Source organism: Monodelphis domestica, chromosome 7 (assembly GCF_027887165.1).
Source record: "Monodelphis domestica isolate mMonDom1 chromosome 7, mMonDom1.pri, whole genome shotgun sequence".
NCBI classification, from domain to species: Eukaryota; Metazoa; Chordata; class Mammalia; order Didelphimorphia; family Didelphidae; genus Monodelphis; species Monodelphis domestica.
This window is the reverse complement of record NC_077233.1, coordinates 14,256,617-14,276,616: the sequence shown is the minus strand read 5'-3', so window position 1 is coordinate 14,276,616 and position 20,000 is coordinate 14,256,617. Positions and strand designations below refer to the sequence as shown.

General features: G+C 48.8%; 2 protein-coding genes across 2 annotated transcripts in view; both read left to right on the top strand.

Moving 5' to 3' along the window:
• Positions 1-9,648, top strand: part of LOC107649503 (procyclic form-specific polypeptide B-alpha-like) — a 130,382-nt gene extending 120,734 nt beyond the window's left edge. Inside the window, exon 4 of the mRNA XM_056806261.1 lies at positions 9,601-9,648. Coding sequence (XP_056662239.1) covers positions 9,601-9,648 — 48 coding nt within the window. The remainder of the gene's footprint in view (positions 1-9,600) is intronic.
• A 193-nt stretch (positions 9,649-9,841) lies between these two features.
• Positions 9,842-20,000, top strand: part of PDE1C (phosphodiesterase 1C) — an 83,807-nt gene continuing 73,648 nt past the window's right edge. Inside the window, exon 1 of the mRNA XM_056804262.1 lies at positions 9,842-10,310. Within this exon, the coding sequence (XP_056660240.1) occupies positions 10,226-10,310 (85 nt within the window). The 5' untranslated portion in view covers positions 9,842-10,225. The remainder of the gene's footprint in view (positions 10,311-20,000) is intronic.

Below are 20,000 nucleotides of genomic sequence, written 5' to 3'. Positions count from 1 at the left end.
CTTTGCCAAGAAAACCCTGCTGGGGCCACAGAGTCAGACACAACTGAAATGGCACAGCAATAAGAAGAGAGACGGTGTTCCTCATGGGGGAGGTGAGAGCCTTGCTGGACTCTGCCTTGTTCCCACCCGTCTTGAATAGTCTGTTCAAGCACTTCATTTGCAGAAGGCCATTAGCAAACTGAGTCTAGTCAGGTAGTAACCAAGATGGCGGTGGAGAACTGGAGCCCATGTAGATTTCTTTCTGTTTCTTTTTTCCATCTCTGTGCCTTTGTACTGCTCAGCCCTCTAGATAGGCCTAGCAAGTAGTTTGTTCTTAGCGCCTCATTAAAGAACCCCTTTCTTCTTTTAAGAGCCGACTTAAGTGCTGTCTCATTCCCAAACTGCTTTATTAAGTGCCTACTATGTGCCAGACACTATATTGCAATATAAAGAATATGGCAATTCTTCCTTTTGAAGGCAGGAAGGGAAAAACCTGTACAGGTAAAATTTAAAGAGAATCCATACAAACAAATATAAAGTAGCTACATGCTGGATGGGTGGGGAAGGAGGGCATGGCTGTTTCTGGGATTGGGTAGAAGATGGGCCGCCTTTGAAGGAAGAGAGGAACTCTGGGGCAGAAATGAGGTGGGAGAGCCTTCCAGGTGTGGAATAAACCACCGCAAAGGCATAGAAATGGGAAATAGAGAATCTTGGGTGAGCCTCGTCTCTGTAGGCAGCTTCTGGGTGCTGTTGGGTGTTTGTGGTTCCCATATTTGTTGCTGTCCTCATTCTGGCCGGACAACATCATTTGCTTTAGCTGTTGAGTGTAATTTTTGTGTTTGATCTGTTGATATTTTGTTTTTCTCTTTTAGGAATAATTGCTTAGGCTTTCTGTTTATCATCTATTTCAGGCTGGCCCTATACGATATTTTCATTTCAGACTATTGAGATATTTGTTACTATTATATCCTGCCATTTTAGGTAGTGTTAGAAACTCTGTATACCATTTTGTATATACAATAAAAAAAAGAAAATGATATTTTCCATATTTAAAAAAATTCTAGATCACTGCTGACAGAATAATGGCGGAGTGTGTTCGCTGGGACGGGCCCCAAGGATGGGGGAAGAAGAGAGGTCTAACCCCTCTAACCCCTGGATTCCTAGCTGATGGAGCTCAATCAGCTGGAGGAGCTGGGCTTCCGTATGGAGCTTGTGGGAGCCTCCTGGGGGGGGGCTGAGCCTTGCTAAGAAATCCAGTTCCTGCCTCGGTGCGTCACGGGCTCCTGGGAAATCCCAGCTGGGAGGTGTCTGCTCTCATTAGAAAGCGTGAAAGATGTTCATTGGAGAGCTGAGGAAAGAGCTTTATGTGGAGAATTGAAAAGCGGCTTTGTTCTTGTGCTGGATAAAAGGCTCGGTGGTGGGCAATTTATTCATCATTTCTGGAACTAAGAAAAAATCAACAAAAAGCATTTTGTCTTTCTTTTGAAACATGTGTTGGGAAATGGAAGCACGTCCTGTAGTGACCGTTCTTGGACCCAGAACTAACTGAGCCATAGGTTGACGGTGCTGACCCGGGTCTTACTGCTTAGATTGGAATTTTTCCTCTTCCCACCCAGTCTTCCATAATTACTATCATCTGTTGAAGTCTCTCCCTTCCCCCAAGGTTCAATTGAGCCAATACCTCCACCAGGAAGCATTCCCAGATTCCTTCCCCTCCAGTGATGTCCCTCTTCAAAGGTCTCAGAGCCCTTGGCCTGGTCCTCTTCTTTGAACTTAGTTCTTTGCTCTCTTGTGTTAGAGAATTTCTCTCTCTCTGTTTTTTAAAATAAACCCTCACAGAATCCATACTGTGTATTGGCTCCAAGGCAGAAGAGCAGTAAGGCCTAGGCAGTGGGGGTCAAGTGACTTGCCCAGGGTCACACAGCTAGGAAGTTATTTATTTATTTTAAACCCTCACCTTCCATCTCAGAAGCAATACCGTATATTGGCTCCAAGGCAGAAGAGCAGTAAGGCCTAGGCAGTGGGGGTCAAGTGACTTGCCCAGGGTCACACAGCTGGGAAGTTATTTATTTATTTTAAACCCTTACCTTCCATCTCAGAAGCAATACCGTATATTGGCTCCAAGGCAGAAGAGCAGTAAGGACTAGGCAGTGGGGGGTTAAGTGACTTGTCCAGGGTCACACAGCTGGGAAGTGTCTGAGGCCACATTTGAACCCATCTCTAGGCCTGACTCCATCCACTGAGCTGCCCAGCTGCCCCCAAGAATGTTTCTAAAAATATATTTTTAATATTAACTTTTGCTTTCACACAGCCTGCATTGCCTTGTCTTTTCCTTTCCTAGAGAGCCTTCCCTTATACCAAAGAATTTTTTAAAAAGAGACAAAACTCAGAAAATCTGACAAGAGGCAATACTCGACACCAACGGCCTCTCCCTTCTAAAAAGAAACGGGGGAGGGGGCGCGCTCCCATCTATTTTATGGGGTGACGCGGCCCTCTCTCAACATTCAGCTCGGATTGCGCTGCGTTTCTGCGGAGCATCCTCACGCCCGCCCGTCTTTGCATCCGTCCACTACAGTTTACTGAGCCCCTACGGTGTGCGGGGACAAAGCGGAGACGTTCCTGTCTAGTGGAGGACACGAGGACGAATGTTTATCTCTAGCCCAGAAAGCGGGGAAAAAGGACCAACTTGAACTGGAGTTAAACAGGATGTGGCTGGAGAAGAGAACCCGGATCTTTGGAGGGAATCGGGGAAGGCGGGACGCAGAAGATGCTTCTCCAGCTGCTTTGGAAAGGAAGAGGGAAGTCGGGAGCCATCAGGGCTCAGGGCAGTGGCTGGTGCGAAACAGCATTTCAATGACTGCTTGTTTCCACGTGCTTTTTTGTTTGGAAGGGCTTGAATTTGTCCCCGAGCTGCCTCAATCGTGCACTAATAGGTCCAGGCACAACAAGGTTTACAAGATGTTCTTCATTTAAGACGAAGCCAGGGTAGCTCATTAAAAAACATTTTGGCTCCGTCATAGGCTTCTGGAATGTTAGAGATCTAGGTGCAAATCCCACTTAAAAGCCAGATGACCCTGGGTACCTCATTTGACCTCTCTGAGCCCCAGTTTTCTTATCTGGAAAATGGGAATAATAATAACAATAATAATGATGATGATGATGATGATGGCTGTAGAACCTGATTTATAGGAGCAAACTCTCTCTCTAGAAATGTTCAAACTTTAAAATACCAGTTAGTAGGACCACTATTTAGGACTCCTTCTAGGGCTAATTCCTGGATCTCCAGAGCTGTTGGCATGGCCAGTCAGCAGCCAGAGGCTGACCAACTACTCCTCTTAGGGTTCTGGGGGTGGCATTTGGAGGGGGGCGGTCGATACCCCACCCTTGCTGGAGGATCAGAGATTTAGAACTGGAAAGAACCGTTAATGTCCTCAAGCCCATTTTGCAGCGATAAGAGCTATTGTTAGCATCTTTGGAGTGAGCCATGAAGTGACCAAGCCCAGAGGGCTAGGAAGGACCATCCCATCCAACACTCTCCTTTTACTCTGACTTTGTTCTTTTTTAAAAAAATATTATCTTTGTTGGTTACATTAAAATTCCCAGGAATCTCTTTCTCTCCTTCCCCTCCCCACATTAGAGACGGCATCATTTGACAAAACAGTACATGTAGGGGGGAACTAGGTGGCTCAGTGAATTGAGAGCCAGACCCAGAGATAGGAGGTCCTGGGTTCAAATCTGGCCTGAGACATATCCTAGCTGTGTGACCCTGGGTAAGTCACTTAACCTCTATCACTTAGCCCTTATCATTCTTCTGCCTTGGAACCAATATGCAGTACTGATTCTAAGATAGAAGGAAAGGATTTTAATATATATACAAATATATATATAAATTATATATGTGTATGTATATATAAACTATGCCTTTCATGTTTCTATTCAGTTCTTTCTTTGGAGATGGACATTAACAAGTCATTTCTTTAGTTGTATATAATGTTCTCTGGGTTCTATTCATTTCTCTCTACACAGTTTATGTGGGTCTTTCCGTGTTTTATTATTTTGTATTAACCCTTATCTTCTATCTTAGAATCAATACTGAGTATTGGTTATAAGGTAGAAGAGCAGCAAAGGCTAGGCAATTGGGGTGAAATGACTTGCCCAGGATCACACTGTTATGAAGCTAGATTTGAACCCAGAACCTCCTGCCTCCAGGCTTAGTTCTCTATCTGCTGACCCACCTAATTGCCACTTTGTGGTTTTTTTTGTTGTTGTTGTTTGTTGTTATTTGAAATGAACCCGCTCATCATTTCTTAAGGTTCAGTGGTATTCCATCACACTCATATGCCATGATTTGCCCAACTATTCCCCAATTGATGGGCAATTCCCCTCAATTTCCAGTTCTTTACCACCACAAAAGGAGCTGCTCTACAAATATTTTAGAACATAGAGGTTCTTTTCCTTTTCCCATGATCAACATAGGAGACAAAACTAATAGTGATATTGTTGGATCAAAAGGCATACAGAGTTTTATAAGTCTTCGGGCATAACTCCAGTTTGCTTTCCAAGATGGTTGAATCCTTTCACAGTTCCACCAACAATGTATTAGTATCCCCACTTTCCCACATCTTCTTCAACATTTATCACTTGGCCCTTTTATCATTTTAGCCAAACTTATGAGCATGAGATGTTATCTCATAATTGTTCTGATTTTTGTTTCTCTAATCAATAATGATTTAGGGCACTTTTTTATGACTATATATAGCTTTGATTTCTTGATCCAAAAACAGTATTTTTTGACCATCTATCAATTGGAGAATGGCTCTTGGCTAATATAGTTTTATTTGTACAAACCCCTTTTAATTAAATGTAATCATAATTATCCATCTTACATCTCACAATGATCTCTATGTCTTGTTTATGCATAAATTCCTCTCCTATCCACAAATCTGATCCCTAACACATTCCTTGTTCTAATTTATTTATACTAGGTTGTATATCCATTTTAATCATGTCTTGGTTAATGATGCTCTTAAGATATCTGACTTTCTTTTTTAAAAGTTTGATTTTCTTTTCAAAAATTCAGTTTTTTCCAGTTCTAAATTCTCTCTTCTTCCCCCATCCATTAAAAGTAAGAAAAACAAAACCAGTTACAAATATGGACAGTGAAGCAAGACTGTCTGGGAGGGAAGGAGAGAGAGGGAGGGTGGGAGAGGAGAAAGAAGAGAGAGAGAGGAGGGGAGAGGGACTGTCTGGGAGGGAAGGAGAGAGAGAGGGAGGGTGGGAGAGGAGAAAGAAGAGAGAGAGGAGAGGAGAGGGACTGTGGGGGGAAGGAGAGAGAGAGGGAGGGTGGGAGAGGAGAAAGAAGAGAGAGAGGAGGGGAGAGGGACTGTCTGGGAGGGAAGGAGAGAGAGAGGGAGGGTGGGAGAGGAGAAAGAAGAGAGAGAGGAGAGGAGAGGGACTGTGGGGGGAAGGAGAGAGGGAGGGTGGGAGAGGAGGAAAGGAAGAGAGAGAGGAGGGGAGAGAGACTGTCGGGGAGGGAAGGAAAGAGGGAAAGAGACAGAGACAGAGACAGAGAGGAAGGGAGAGAGAATGCAGGTGGGAGAATGATTCTGCAGAAGGATAGTATAAATAGAGCAGTATGCAGCTGAAAACAGCTGTAAATTTCCAGGGAAGTTATTTTCTATCAGTCTTTGGGGGGCAGTTAAATTGCTCTTCTGTTATTGTTATTATTATATATTGCATTTCAGAAGAAGCTTCCTATTGGGGGTGATTATCTGCCGAGTTTTAATTCCACACTTTCATTTATAAAGAGCCTTTTCAATCATGTTAAGAACTGCATTTTCTCCATGTTCTAAATAGGCCTCTGGGGACCCAGGGTTTTCAGGTTCTTAAGAGCGTCTTTTTCCTTGCCTTCTTTCCTTCCCTTTTCTCGTTGTTGTGGCTTGTAGTGTGGCCTCAGGGGTCATGGACACAGAAGACACAGGCTCAAGTCTCAGCTCTCTGATCTGTCATGTAGTTTTCTCTTGTCTAAGCATTTCTGGAGCCACGAGGTGGCGCCCTAGTGCACAGAGCACCGCATCTAGAGTCAGAAAGACTCACCTTCCTGAGTTCAAATCTGACCTCAGACACTTACTGGCTGTGAGATCCTGAGCAAGTCACTTAAGCCCATTTACCTCAGTGACTCATCCGTAAAATGAGCTGGAGGAAGAGAGGGCAAACCAGGCGAGTATCTTTACCAAGAAAACCCCCAATGTTGGACGTGACTGAACAACAAGCACTTTTGTCCTGGCTCCCCCTTCAGGCAGGTAGGACTGGATAGCTGTCAGAGCTTTTTCTTTCTCTTCCCACATCTTCGTGATCCGTCCTCCTCTTCACAAGTTCTCATTACTTTTACTTGGGCTCTTTCTGTAGCTTCCTAAAGCTGTCTGTTCTCTCTCCTCTCCTTTCCATCCTTTGTACTCCTTCAATTAGCTGCTGAAATGATCTTCCTTTCACCAGCCATGTCACTCCTCTGCTCAAAATCCTTCCGTGGCTCACTATTATCCATAAGGGAAAATGCTGACTTCTTAGTATTTGAGACGCTCCACGACGACGATGATGCTCAGATCTAGCCGTCACAACTCTGCCCCTTCGCGTCGCCAAACAGAACCACTAACTGTTCTCGGACGGTTTCTTGCTCTGCCTTCTGGGCCCAGAATGCGTTCCTTCTAGTCTCTGTCTGTTGGGATTCTTTTTCTAGTTGCCAAGGTCTTCGTTTTCCTGCTTACATTTTCTTATAATACACTGCTTTGTGGGGTCTCCTGCGCCCATTTCCCAGTCTGTCCAAGACCAAAGGATCACTGATCCAGTGCTGGAAGGGCCCTAAGATGAAGACGCTGAGGCCCAAGGAGGGAAGGTTACTTGTTCAAGCTCCCCCAGTCACTGAGCATCAGAGGTAGGAATTAGATCATTGTCTGAACTGGAAGGCGCCTCAGAACTTACCTTTCTAGCTGACCTCACCCCCATTTTACAAATGGAGAAACTGAGGTAAAGTGATTTGCTCCAAATCACACTACTAATATATTTCAGAGGAGGGTGGAATTTGAACCCAGGGCCTTTGGCTCACAAGCCAGGGCACGTTCTACCATCCCCGTTCTGTATCTTTCCTTTTAGAGTAGAAATTTTGTGAAGTGGACTCTGTGCCTGATCCCCATTTGGTTTTCTTCACAAAGACATCGAAGTAGTATGCCATTTCCTTCTTCCTCCAGCTCATTTTACAGATGAGTAACTGAGGCAAATGGGGTTAAGTGACCTGCCCAAGGTCACACTGCTTGAGTCCATATTGGATTTTGTCTTTGTATTTTCAACACTGAGCACATCTTCCATCGGTCTACCAACAAACATTTATTTTGAGCGAGGAAACAGTGCCAGATCTTGGGGGTCCAAACAAGCCAGCTGCGGCTTCCAGTCTAGCCCCAAGAAATCTTTACGTAGCCAGTAAGAGATAGTCAAGTCTTCTACAAAGTAGATCCCCGATCATTTGGGAAGGGCCGGAAAGGGGGAAGGTGCTAGCCCCGGAGGGCAGAGGATCAGGAAAAGCCTTGGATCTGGACTCTGAAGGAGAGCAGAGATCCTAAGGGTGGCAGTGAAGATGGGGGGGGGAGCATTCTCGCCACGGGAGGCAGCTGGACAGGGGCACCGAGTCAAGAGACGGAGGTGTGTAAGTGAGAAACAACAAGAAGGCTAGGTGGGCCTTGCGTGTGTCGGGCAACTCTGTGGCACAGTAGATACAGGACCAGGTCTGGATGGAGAGGTCCTGGGTTCAAATCTGGCCTCAGACACTTCCCGGCTGTGTGAGCCTGGGCGAGTCACCGAACTCCAGTTGTCCAGTCTTTGGTGTTCTTCCATTGATGCTAAGACAGAAGGTAAACAATAGGACATGATCATACTATAATAGACTTAGCTGGGAGGAACACGAGCCACAAGTGGCATGTCCAAGACCTCTCTGAGGTCCTCCTCTGGCCGGCTCTAGGATCTGGGGTGAGCCTGGGGTGGGCTCTGGAGTGCTCCATGTCTACTGTTCTCAGGGGGTCGTTCATGTGGCCGCAAAGCTTCCTGAATACAAATCTCATTGTGAGGTGGAACCACTGTGCAGACCTTGGTCGACGGCTCCCTCATTCTGAGCAATGTTGGCCACAGTTGACTTCTGAGGGATCACAGGATGAAAAGTGGCTCCTTCCGCGGTGGCCTCCGTGTTCTCATCGATATCCTAGAGGCAAAGATGTAGGAAGCACCTGAGCCTTCCTAGCCCAACCTGTTAGACCATAGTTAGAATCGGTGTAGACAGGCTCAGCGGTCTAGAATCATCTGGTTCCCTCCCAGATATCCCCAGGACTGAACGCTGGCCCTGGAACACAGCAGCCATTTAATCAATGCCCACAGAGCTTTAGTGACTTCCGGGCCAAGTGGCTAGACTGGGATTTGAACCCGGATCCTCTGCTTTATCCTCTAGAGGGTGTGCCGTATTCTCTACTGGGTGGCCTCCTCTGGAAGTTGTTGCATTGACTAGTCCAGATTCCTGACATGTAAAGCCTTTAGTAGTGGATCAAAACCATCACAGATATGATGGCAGCAGGTGCTCTGGGGAGGACTCTGGGCCTCCATGGAGTCAGTAGAGACGAGGGTTCAGATCCCAACTCTGATCTTGGCTGGCTGGGCGACTCCTCTCTTAGGGGGGCAGGGAAACCCGGAAGTCCTGTTGGATTGTTTCCTGTGAGGCTGCTCTCATCCTCATGGGGATCCCAGTTTTCTTTTCTTTTTGGAAGTTAAACAGGGAGTCGTTATTCCCAGTTTCCAAACGAGGAAAAGAACTTCAAGAAGTGGTGACTTGTGCAAAAGGGCCATTTGTTGGTGCCAGGCCAGCATTTGAACCCAGATCCTCCAGATTCCTCATCCCGCTCTTCAAGAGCATTCCAAGGCACCGGGAGCTCTTCTGGGCACCTCACACGCACATTTCCGCCCTGGATGTCTTAGAGGATTAGCACCGGCGGTTTGGAAAGGGACGATTAGCTCGTTTCTGGGCTGCGGGGAGAGGGCGGCTGGGCCAGTGTCCCTGCAAGCCAAAGGGCCACCTTTGTGGGCAGTGAACTGGCTCCGTTGCCAGCGGGGAGACTGACTTCCCAGGCGCTGAGGTGCTTCCAGGGGATGCTGCTGGCCATAGAGGAGGACCCTGAGCAGCAGGACTCTCGCTAGTTTCCCCCCATTATAAAATTCATGCTCCGGGGGGCCTTGCACAGGGCCGAGGGGGTATCCTGCGCCCTAGATCTGAAGCTCCCAAAGGACTTAGGGGGAGGAAATCCCGCCTCCTCATGGGACAGATGAGGAAACTGAGGCCCGGGGAGATTCCAGTGACTTCCCCCTGGAGGCAGTATTCAGAGCATGGTTTTAGAGCCCAAGGAGTCTCAGAAATCACCTGGTACCCGCCCCCTCGTTTTACAAATGAAGAAACTGAGGTCCGGGCAGGGAGTGACGGGTTTGCCCAAGATTCTCCAGGCAGTAATCATCAGAGGTGGGATTTGGACGGCGGGATTGGAACTGGAAGGGCCTTAGAGACCTTCTTTCCAGCCCACCTTCTCCATTTTACAGACGAAGAAACTGAGGCCGGGTGATGCAGTCCGACGTCTCAGGGAGTAAGGAAGCCTCAGTGGGGCGCGTTGAACTTCAGTTCTCTGACTCCTCGAGCTGTTGTGGGCAGAGCCGGGAGGTCCTCCAGGTCCCTGCTCAGCTGTCCCCGGGCAGTGCTGCCTGACGCCCCAGGAGGGGCCCTCGAGGGTGGGACTGCGCACGGGCCACTCCTCCCCGGGCTCCTGGCAGCGGAGGAGGCTTCTGTGGTACCGGTGCCAGGCAGCCCCAGCGTGGGGGAGGAGGTGCGTGGGGGCCGGCGCCCTGGGCTACGCTTCCCGCTCCGCTCCCTGTTGCGCTGCGCTGGCTGGTGGCGCGGGGGCGCTGCTGGCTGCGCTCTAGGTGTGTGGGGCTGGGTCTGTCCCCGCTGCGCTTGCTGCTGCTGGGACTGCTACTGCTGCTGCTGCTGCTGGGGCTGCTGCTCCTGCCTCTCCGGGAGCGGACGATGCGCCAAGTCCGAGCTGCTGACCAGCGCTGCTTCGGCCCGGCTTCCCTGCGCCGCTGAGCCCTGCCCGGTGTCCGAGCCCGCGGGCCACTGCAGCCGCTGCTCCCGGGAAAGGGCGGAGGGCGAGCCCGGACCGGCCGAGCCATGACAGAAGCCAACAGCAGGAAGGAAGGGTTCAAGAAGTGCCGGAGCGCCACTTTCAGCATCGATGGCTACAGCTTCACCATTGGTGAGCCCTCTGGATCCCTCCCTCCCTCCCTCCCTCCTTGCGGTCTTCCTCCTCTGCCTCCCTCCCGCTTCCTTGCTGCCCTCCCTCCTCCCTGGTGTGTGCTGGGCTGCCTTGTGACCCCCTTCCGAGAGAGGGGCGCCCTGTGCCGTGTGCGGGCCTCCCGGACTGAGTCTGCCACCAGAAACCTCGTGGAAGGGACGGGAGAGCTCTGGGAACTTTTGCTGTTTGTTGCTGTAGCAGCTTGGAGATGTGCGCGCGCCCCCCGCGTTTCTGGCCCGCTGCTTGCGCCGGCTCCAACTTTAGGGAAGCCTATCTATGCCTAGAGAGCCCCGGATTCGATGAGGGCAGTTTTCGGAGTTGATTGGCTTTCCTGTTTACAAGTTCACTAACACAAGTAGGGAGAGTGCAGAGATTGAGTGTTTTCAGGGGAAGGAAGGAAGGAAGGAAGGAAGGAAGGAAGGAAGGAAGGAAGGAAGGAAGGAAGGAAGGAAGGAAGGAAGGAAGGAAGGAAGGAAGGAAGGAAGGAAGGAAGGAAGGAAGGAAGGAAGGCAGGGAGGGAGGGAGGGAGGGAGGGAGGGAGGGAGGGAGGGAGGGAGAGAGAGGAAGGAAGAAAGGAGTGAAGGAAGGGAAGGAGGGAATTAGGGGGAAGGAAGGAAGGGAAAGAGGAAAGGAAGGGAGGTAGAGAGAGAGGAAGGAGAAAAGGAAGGAGAATCAAAGAAAGGAAAGAAGGATGAAGAAGAAAAGGGAAGGAGAAGCAAAGGAAGGAATGGATGGGAAAGGAAGATGAAGGAAAGAAAAAAGGAAGTATAAAATGAAAAGAAAGAAAAGGAGGTAAAATGAAAGGAAGGGAAGAAGAGAGAACAAGATTAGGAAATTCTTTGGAGAGTTATTCTTTGTGTGAGTGATGAATGACAGTGTTTAGCATATTTTCTTCCCTCCTACCTTCTTCTTTCTATGTCTACTCTTTTCTCTTATTCACAAATCATGCAGGCTGGGACCCCCCCCCCCCCTTTCTGGTCTATTTTAGGAACAGGACTTCAGGTGGTGAGTGGGTGGCCCACTTTGCTTCTTCAGAGGTTCAATCCCTGGGTCAGATCCTTCTTTGCCAGGCTGGAGCCAGCTCCGATCTGTAGTTGTCTGTTGAGGAATTGTTGGAAGTTGTCCAGTCATGCTCAGCTAAGAAGGCAGGAGAATGGTACGTTTCCTCTGATCAAAGACGGGGAAATTTCCTCTCTGACAGTATTTGGAGAGAACAGCCTAAGGCGGCAGAGCATGCGTGTACATATGGGGACCTGGCTCAGTGGGGTTGTCTTGAGCGCCTTTATTCCGAGGCCAATCCCAGATTACTGGCCGGCTGACTTTTTAAGTCTGAACTTGTCGCCCTTTCCAGCCTCTTCTGGGACGTACGGGTGGGCTTTCAGAGGAATACACTTTCATTTCGGTTCCTGGCACATTTTGGAAAGATTTTTTCCACTCTATGCTTTGGTAGCTGAGAAACATTTGTGGGCTTTGGATTTATACCCCAAAGAAGGGACAGTGAGGGTAGTGGGAATGTTTCCTTCAATGTAAAATAATGGGGCTGGCTGGGATAACCTCTCAGGTCGCTTTGAGCCCAAATCTGTGGTCATCTGATCCTATCTGGCAGGGACCCTTAGAGATCATCTGGTTTGTTTTTACAAATGAGGAAACTGAGGTCCAGAGATCCTCAATGACTTGCTCAAGGTCACACTGATCTTTTGATTCCTAAAACAATAATCCTTTCAGTGATCCTGACTGCCTGTTTACTCAAAAGAATGGAGAGAGAAGAGAAGGAAGAAAAGAAAGACAGGTGAAAGGAGTCGGGGGATCTTTGTGCTGGAAGGCCTGGAGCCCGTAATCCAGATTAGTCCCTGACTTTCTAGCCAGGCCTGCCTCTGGAATAGGGATTCCACATTTTCAAAGCATCCCTCCAGAACATCCCAATGGTATGGTTTTTCCAACCTGATTCTAGGTCATCTTTCAAAGCTCCTCACTCGATTTAGGTCAAAGCTTCCAGTTTCCTGGGCTTGGGACACTAATGGAGCAGTAATCATGTGGCTAGATGGAGGGACAGTTGTAGAGTTTCTCTAATAAAATTTTACCTCCCAAAGGGAACGTGGAGCTCCTCTAATCTACTCAGTCCCCTCCTCTTCTCCAGGAGGCAGCTAGAGTTCAGAGAGATCAAGCCTCGCTGCAGGTCCCGTGGCCCGTTCGTGCTCTGGCTGGGGCATGAACTCGCTTGTGGGCTCCCCAGGATGCCAGGCTGCTTCTCTGATATTGTAAGGATTTCTCTTCCTGTGACAGAGCTCTCACCTGGGCCAGCCAGTATTTACAGTGTTTCAAGGGTGGCAAGGTGCCTTACTGAGCTTACCTCATTTTGTCTTCACAACAATACTGGGCGGGCAGGAAGCACTGTTATTATCCCTGTTTTACAGGTGAGGAAACAGGAAACAGAAGCCAGACAGTTTAAGTGACTTGGCCCAGGGTCCCACAGAGGCTGGATTTGAACTCAGGCCTCCCTGACCCCAAGGCCATCCCTCTGTCCACTGAACCAGCTAGCTGCCCCTCAGATGTCTTGGAGGGTTGCCTGAGACTGAGGTTAAGTGACTTGCCTGTGACTCTAGAGCTCATTAGCATAAGAGGCAAAGCGGAGGCCACGGGTTTCTGATTCCAAGTTCAGCCCAAGAACCCTTAAACCAAGCCTTTCCTCACTCTTGAAGAAGGGACGCCAAAATAGCAAGCGTTCCCCATGCCATCGCTGGAGACAAGCTTCCCTTCTGTCCAGAAGAGCCCGGGAGCCTCAACATTCTTTTAAGTGGAATTTCCATTCCCTCGCCCTTTCCTTCTCTTTAATGGGAAGATACGCCAAATTGTGTGGTTTGCTTCCTTATTTTTTGCCCATTCTGGGGAGAGTTATGGGGGCCTATGTTCAGAATGCGAAAGCTCTGGGGGGGTCATCTAATCCAATTTCATTTTACAGATGAGAAAACGAAGGCTCAGACAGAGCGAGATTTGCCCATTTATTGCAGAGTCCGTGTCAGAGCTGGGTTTGAACCAGGTCTTCCTGGTCTCAAGTCCAGTGCTCTGAGGACTTCATGAAAAAGTAGAAAATAAAGAGTAATTGTATTATTTTTTATAACCCGTACCTTCCATCTTAGAATCACTTCAGTGCATTAGTTCTAAGGCAGAAGAATGGTAAGAGGTAGGCAATGGGGTGGTGGTAAATGACTTGCCCAGGATCACACAGCTAAACAAATGTTTGAGGCCAGATTGGAACTCAGGACATCCTGTCTCCGGGTCGAGCTCTCAGTTCACTGAGCCACCTAACTGCCTTGGAGTAGTTGTGTTTTAAATGAATTTGGCATAAATCTTGTATTTATATTGCCTCTATTTCCAAATGTGTCTCTTCCCTTCCTACTGAGCAATCCCTTATAAGAAATAAAAAGGAGGAAATAACCCAACAGTTCATATATATGTGTATAAATGTATCTAATGTTTTGCAAGCCTTGAAGCACTTTATCAATGGTAGTGATTACAATTATTATATTGATGACCCACACCTAGTCATTTATCCTTAGAAGGAAATAAGGAGGAGGAGGAGACCTTTCATATCTATTCTTTGGGGCCAAGCTTGGTTATTGTGAAGAAATTTCCTATTTTGGCATCATCTTAGAGCTTAGGCTTGTGGTTTCATTACTACATGAGCCCCCTTCCTCAGGACAGCTCTGCAGCTTAGAGCCTCGGAGAGTTGTGTGGGACTCGGAGAGGTCTGGACGACGAGTGGATTGTTCAGGCTTACGTGGCTAGTGTGGGTCAGAAGCCCAGATTTTCCTGACTCCCGACCCCTTGAGAAATAGTGTTTTGAAAACATTTCCTCCTGGGCGGCGCTTAATCCATGTCTGGTTCAGAGCACTACAGTGTGAGCCTCGATCCATCATCTCCATGTTCGAGGGACTCGTCTCAAGAGTTATCCAGAAATCTGCCAGCTCTTTCTCTGAGGACCTTGTAAGAGGAATGGCTTAGTCCAACGGTGGAGTAGACGGTCCCCTGCGTGGGGGTCTGATGGCTCCAGGAGGGTCCTGCCCCCTCCCCATAATCTTCTCAAATGTGCTTGGCTCCAGGGACCTTATTTTAGTGGCTACGACTTCCTGGGAGGGGTAGGGGCCAAGGATGGCCCATTAAACCAATTAAGAGGGTTCTTTTCAGAGTCTTTCCTCCTGAAGGAGAGAGGGAAAGCCCTGCTTGGTTTCCTGGTCCAGTGAGTCAATCCCTCAGGATCCCTTCCCTGATTCTGAAGCCCTGTGGGAGGACAGCCTGAAGTTAGCTTGAGCCCAGAGAGTTCTCAAGAGGAGGGAGCAAGAGAAGACTGCAGGGTTTGGCCTGGTCTCAGAGGGGTCCTGGGGGCGCTGAGCTGGCCTGGCTTCCTAATGGATTGGAACAAATTGGGTGGGACCCATCGTTTTAAGATGATTCTCTGGCCGACGTCTCCATGAAGCCTTTGCAAAGTGCCCTCCTCTGTCGTGCTCAACAGCCCTGGGAGGCAGGGATTATTAGCCCCATTTTACAGATGAGGAAAGTGTAGCCCGTGGTCACACCATTGGTGTCGGAGGACACCTTTAGAGCCAGTGACTCAGGCCAAACTCATCCAACCAGGAGCGATGCAAGTTATAACTGGCCGAAGAAGTCTTCCTGATGAAAGGGCATCTGGGGAAAGGCCAGAAGAAGCCTCCATGTTCCAGCCCATAAAATGGACGCATTTCTGGGAAAGGTTTTTTGAGCTGTAATTCGCTCCCACCAGAAAAGTGCTTCTGAACTGGAGACCATGTCCACTACAGTAAGTGCCGAGTTTGGTTATGATTTAAACGTTCTGTCCTCACGAGACCTATTGATTTGTGGTTGTAGCTCCTCATTAGAATGGGGCCCTCATCTGCATTCAGCTCTGGGGAGGCACTTGTGGCTGTGGACTGGCCTCCATGAGGCCGGCTCTGGGGGTCCCGGCCATGGACGTGCGGAGAGCATTTCTTAGATGCTTAGACACCGAACCGCTTATGGATCAGAAGTCTTTTGGCCTTTGGTCTCCAAAAGAGGAAGAGTGGGACAACGGAAGGAACAGCCTTGGAGTCTGAGCCTCAGGTTCGAATCCCTCCTCCTCATGTCCATTCCTTTCATCACCCCAGACAAGTCACTTTCCCTCCACTGTTACAGGGAAGAAATCGGGTCAGAAGGCTTTTGCCATCTTTTCGAGCTCTTTTCTTTGTCAAATGATAAGTGGGCTGTTCCTAATCCTGGTGTTCCACTTCCTACTGGTCCCTCGTGATAACCTGGGCAAGTACCAGGTAGCTGGAAGGAAGGGAATAAAGAAGGGGAGCCTGGAGGCTGACTCTGTTCCCAAGGAGTGCCAAAAGGGCCCCTTCATGCCTGTCGTGTGTGTATTGCTGCACTGGAGGGACACTATGAAGGATCGCGGGACCTAGAACCGTTGCTTTAGATCTCAAAGAGCCCTTTGGAGTTGTCTGGTTTTACCTCTTCATTTTACAGATTTGGAAACTGAGTCTGGTGGAAGCCAACTTCGGTTGGGAGCTCTCTCTTGCATCCTTTTATCTTCGGCGCCGAGCCTTCCTGGGGCATAGCAGGCGCTCAAGACTAGTGAGGGGGCAGCCAGGCTCCGGCTGGGCTCCGGCCCTTTCCAGTTTAATGGCCCTGGGCACGTCGCCATCACTGCCCAGCCCTTGGGACCAAAGATGGAGTGCAAGGACCGAAAAAGAAAAGTTTGGGCCTCAGAGCCTCTGGCCCAGACCCGGCGCCCTCATGGCAAGAACGCTTTCTTCTCGCTTCTCAGAGAGCACGAAGAGGGGAGTGTTTTGGAAAATCTCGAGCCTGAATTGCACTGGTGTTGCCAACAGAGGGATGCATTTACTGTAGCAACCGTGGTGCCCGGGTTCCCCTGATCCTCCTCTTGCCCTGGAAGGAGAAAAACAAGGCGCCTCGTGACAGCCAGAGGAAGCCTGGGGGACCAGCGGGTGGAGGTGTCTGATCCCTGCCCACAGCCTGCCGGGAGGCTGGGGGAGGGCAGTTCTGCCCTGGGGTGGCCCAGCCAGAAGGACTGCGGTGGACTGGCACAGTCTCTTTTGGCATTGGTGGGAGGGAGGAGAACAGAAAGAAGTGATCATCACTGCAGTGGGGTACCGGGGCAGGCACCGCCCCCCCCCCCATTTCTCTGCAGCTGGGAATTCCCAGGTGAGGAAACTCCATTCACCAAACCAGGTTGATGCCCTTTCGGCAACGTAGTCTTGAAGAGTGGCCAAGAGCACCAGGCAGGCATGACTTGCCAAGGAACAACCACGATGCTGGTGCTGATAAGAGCAAGATTGCTGACATTTCCATTCATTGTTACGTTTTTGCAGAGCCCTTTAGGTTCAGTGTGACTTTGGTGTTCATCCCAGCTTGCCCAGGGACATGCTGTTCTCGTCCCCATTTTACAGAGGGGGAAACAGCCTCAGAATGAAAGCCACTTGCTCACTTTCGCCCCAATGGAAATGATCTGAGGTGGGAAAAAACAAAGACAAAACACAGGCATTCCTGACTTCAAGCAGAGACCTGTATGTTTCAGGTCGAGTTGCTTATTCATTCACTTACTCACTCCTTCATTCATTCGTTCGTTCGTTCGTTCGTTCGTTCGTTCATTCGTTCATTCATCCAACAGTCATATAGTATTTGAAGCCTTTGTCCAATGGATGCCTTGTTCCGATGGCCACTATGTACAGGCTTATAAGTAAGGTTTTTATTAAATTTAATATGAAAAAGCCAACAGGAACCCATGTTATTTTTTATTTTTTGATGCTTCCTCTGTAAAGAAAGAATCAGATGGCTTATATGTTCAACATGCTACATATTTGAATTATCCAAGTGTTTTTGGCAGTTTAAAAAGCAGACATTCCTGGGGGCAGCTGGGTAGCTCAGTAGATGGAGAGCCAGGCCTAGAGATATGAGGTCCTAGGTTCAAATCTAGCCTCAGCCACTCCCTGGCTGTGTACAACGCTTATGAATATCAACTCTCAATACTAAGAGTATTTGAGAAACATGAATAGGTAGAGAGGACAGAGAGTTGGATCTGGAGTCAATAAGACTCATTTTCATGAGTTCAAATCCAGTCTTAGACACTCATTAGCTGTGTGACCCTGGGCAAGTCACTTTACCCTGTCTGCCTCTGTTTCCTCATCTGTCAAATGCGCTGGAGAAGGAAATAGCAAATCACTCCAGGATCTTCATCAAGAAAAGCCCAAGAGTTGGGCATAACTGAAAGATGACTGAAAAACAAGAAATGTGCTTACACAGTGCATAGTTCTGATCTACTCTAGGGCTCCTGATCCTTCAGCCGTAGGAATTGTCCCCCTTCTTTTTCCTGAGCCATGTGGGCCCTCCCTAAAGCCCCCTCACCGTCAGGAGGCTCACCGTACACAGTCTTTCTCCTGGCCTGGGATTTGGTTCTCGCTTTCTCTTGGAGCTTTGTCCTGGGCTTGTCTGTCCGAGCATGGAGTCAGGCCATGGTCCCTGCCATTGGAGTACTATTAGCCCAGGACCCCTTCCTGTCACTCAGTGAAAAACCAGCACTGCCTCCTTGTTATCCATGTGGAGATCTTGGGGCAGCTCCGTAGGTGATGCCAAATGATACAAGAATAAGAATATGTATAACAGGAGCGGATACTGGTTCAAGGCTTCTTAGGAGCGCGGGCCCTGCGCTGTGTATCCTGGGCAGCAGGAGCGCCTCCTCCTGCGTTCCTTCCAGGGAACGTGCTGTGCTAAGGCCTCGCACCCTGCACGCCCAGTCCAGGCCTAGGTGGGCAGCTCCCTGATGGTGAGAACTGCGCCTTGGCACTAGCCTTGTCTGTTGCCCATTCGAGAGGCTGTTTGCATGTGTGGTGACCAACCCTGTGGAGTGACAGAGTGAAAGCAGGAATCTCCCCTTGAAAACTCCATTTCTTGCTTGGATAGGACGAAGTAGATGCCCCATCTTGGGCTTCAGAAGCCCCAGGCCTGGATTCGTGTCCTGGCTCTGCTGTGTGAGGCCAGGGTGAAGGGAGGAGGATCCTTCTAGCTCCAAACTATGCTCCTCTGGCCTCTATAGAGGATTAAGCTGCGGTAATAACCCTTTCAGTGTCTTGCCCAGATTGATGAAAGGTGTTGGTGAAATGCTGGAACAATGTGAAAGACTCTCTCCCTCCCTCCCTCCCTTCCTCCCTTCCTCCCTTTCTCCCTTCCTCCCTCCCTCCCTCCCTCCCTTCCTTCCTTCCTCCCTTTCTCCCTTCCTCCCTCCCTCCCTTCCTTCCTTCCTTCCTTCCTTCCTTCCTTCCTTCCTTCCTTCCTTCCTTCCTTCCTTCCTTCCTTCCTTCCTTCCTTCCTTCCTTCCTTCCTTCCTTCCTTCCTTCCTTCCTTCCTTCCTTCCTTCCTTCCTTCCTTCCTTCCTTCCTTCCTTCCTTCCTTCCTTCCTTCCTTCCTTCCTTCCTTCCTTCCTTCCTCTGACTCTCTTTCTCCTTAATTCTATCTTAGAATCAATTCTGTGTCATAGAATTAATACAGAAGAGTGGTAAGAACTAGGCAATGGGGGTTAAGTGACTTGCTTAGGGTCACACAGATAGGAAGTGTCTGAGACGGTCTCTAGGCCTGTCAAGCTGATTTCTGAGAGGGTGCTCTGTCTGGAAAAGCCCTTAAGATTAAATTCCTATCCCTGAAAGCCTAGAGCTTGGAGGCAGAGGACCAAGAGCTAACTGGGTTCATTATCCGTGTTAATTTTTCTAAGCACAGGCTTAGCTTGGGCCCTGAGCTCCTGCACACCCCCATCCCCACCTTCCACACCACCCTGCCGCTGTCTTTGTCAGCTGGCACGCCTTCAGTCAGTTACCAGTAAGTGCGGTGCCATCGCAGCTCTTGGCACGTTTTGGCCAACGGTGTCCCCAGGCAGGTCTGCACTGCTGAGGAACATGATTTGTGGCATCCTGCTGGCTCCCTCCTGATCGCTAGACCACGGATCTCCATCACCGGCAGAACAATTGATGAGTTACTAACGGAGAGCATTTATGTTGGCCTTTGAGTGGGCCGTAATTAAATGCCACATAACTGGCCAATCACATTAACCCAATACCTTAATATAGTAAAAAAAAAAGAGTTTGGGACGATATTAAAAAGAATAACTTCTACTTATGCTCGTGGTTTGGATTATAAACTCCTTTTTCCCAACAACTATGGGAATATGTATGTGCATAAAATTACATAAAAGATGACATTATATACATATAGACACATGTATGTACATAGGTGTATACACAGCACACACAGAGTGTTTTTGTATGTATCTGTCTACATTATATATATACGTATATGTATATATATATATATATTATGTGTGTGAAAGGTAGACTGGCATGTTGGACATAGAGTTAGTCTCAAAAATGAACACGTTCCGAGTTCAGGTTCTGCCTCTGACACATCCTGACATGAATCCCTGGGCAAGTTGCTTAACCTCCCAATACTCCAGGCAGTTGTTCAGGCTCTACATTTTAAGGAAACAGAGAGGGTGAACCAGTATTGGTGGTGGGAATTTCCTCCACTGGGAGTTCCTAATACTAATCAAGTCCCAGGTCCAGTTCCTGCCAAATAGCATCATCTCCATAGGAC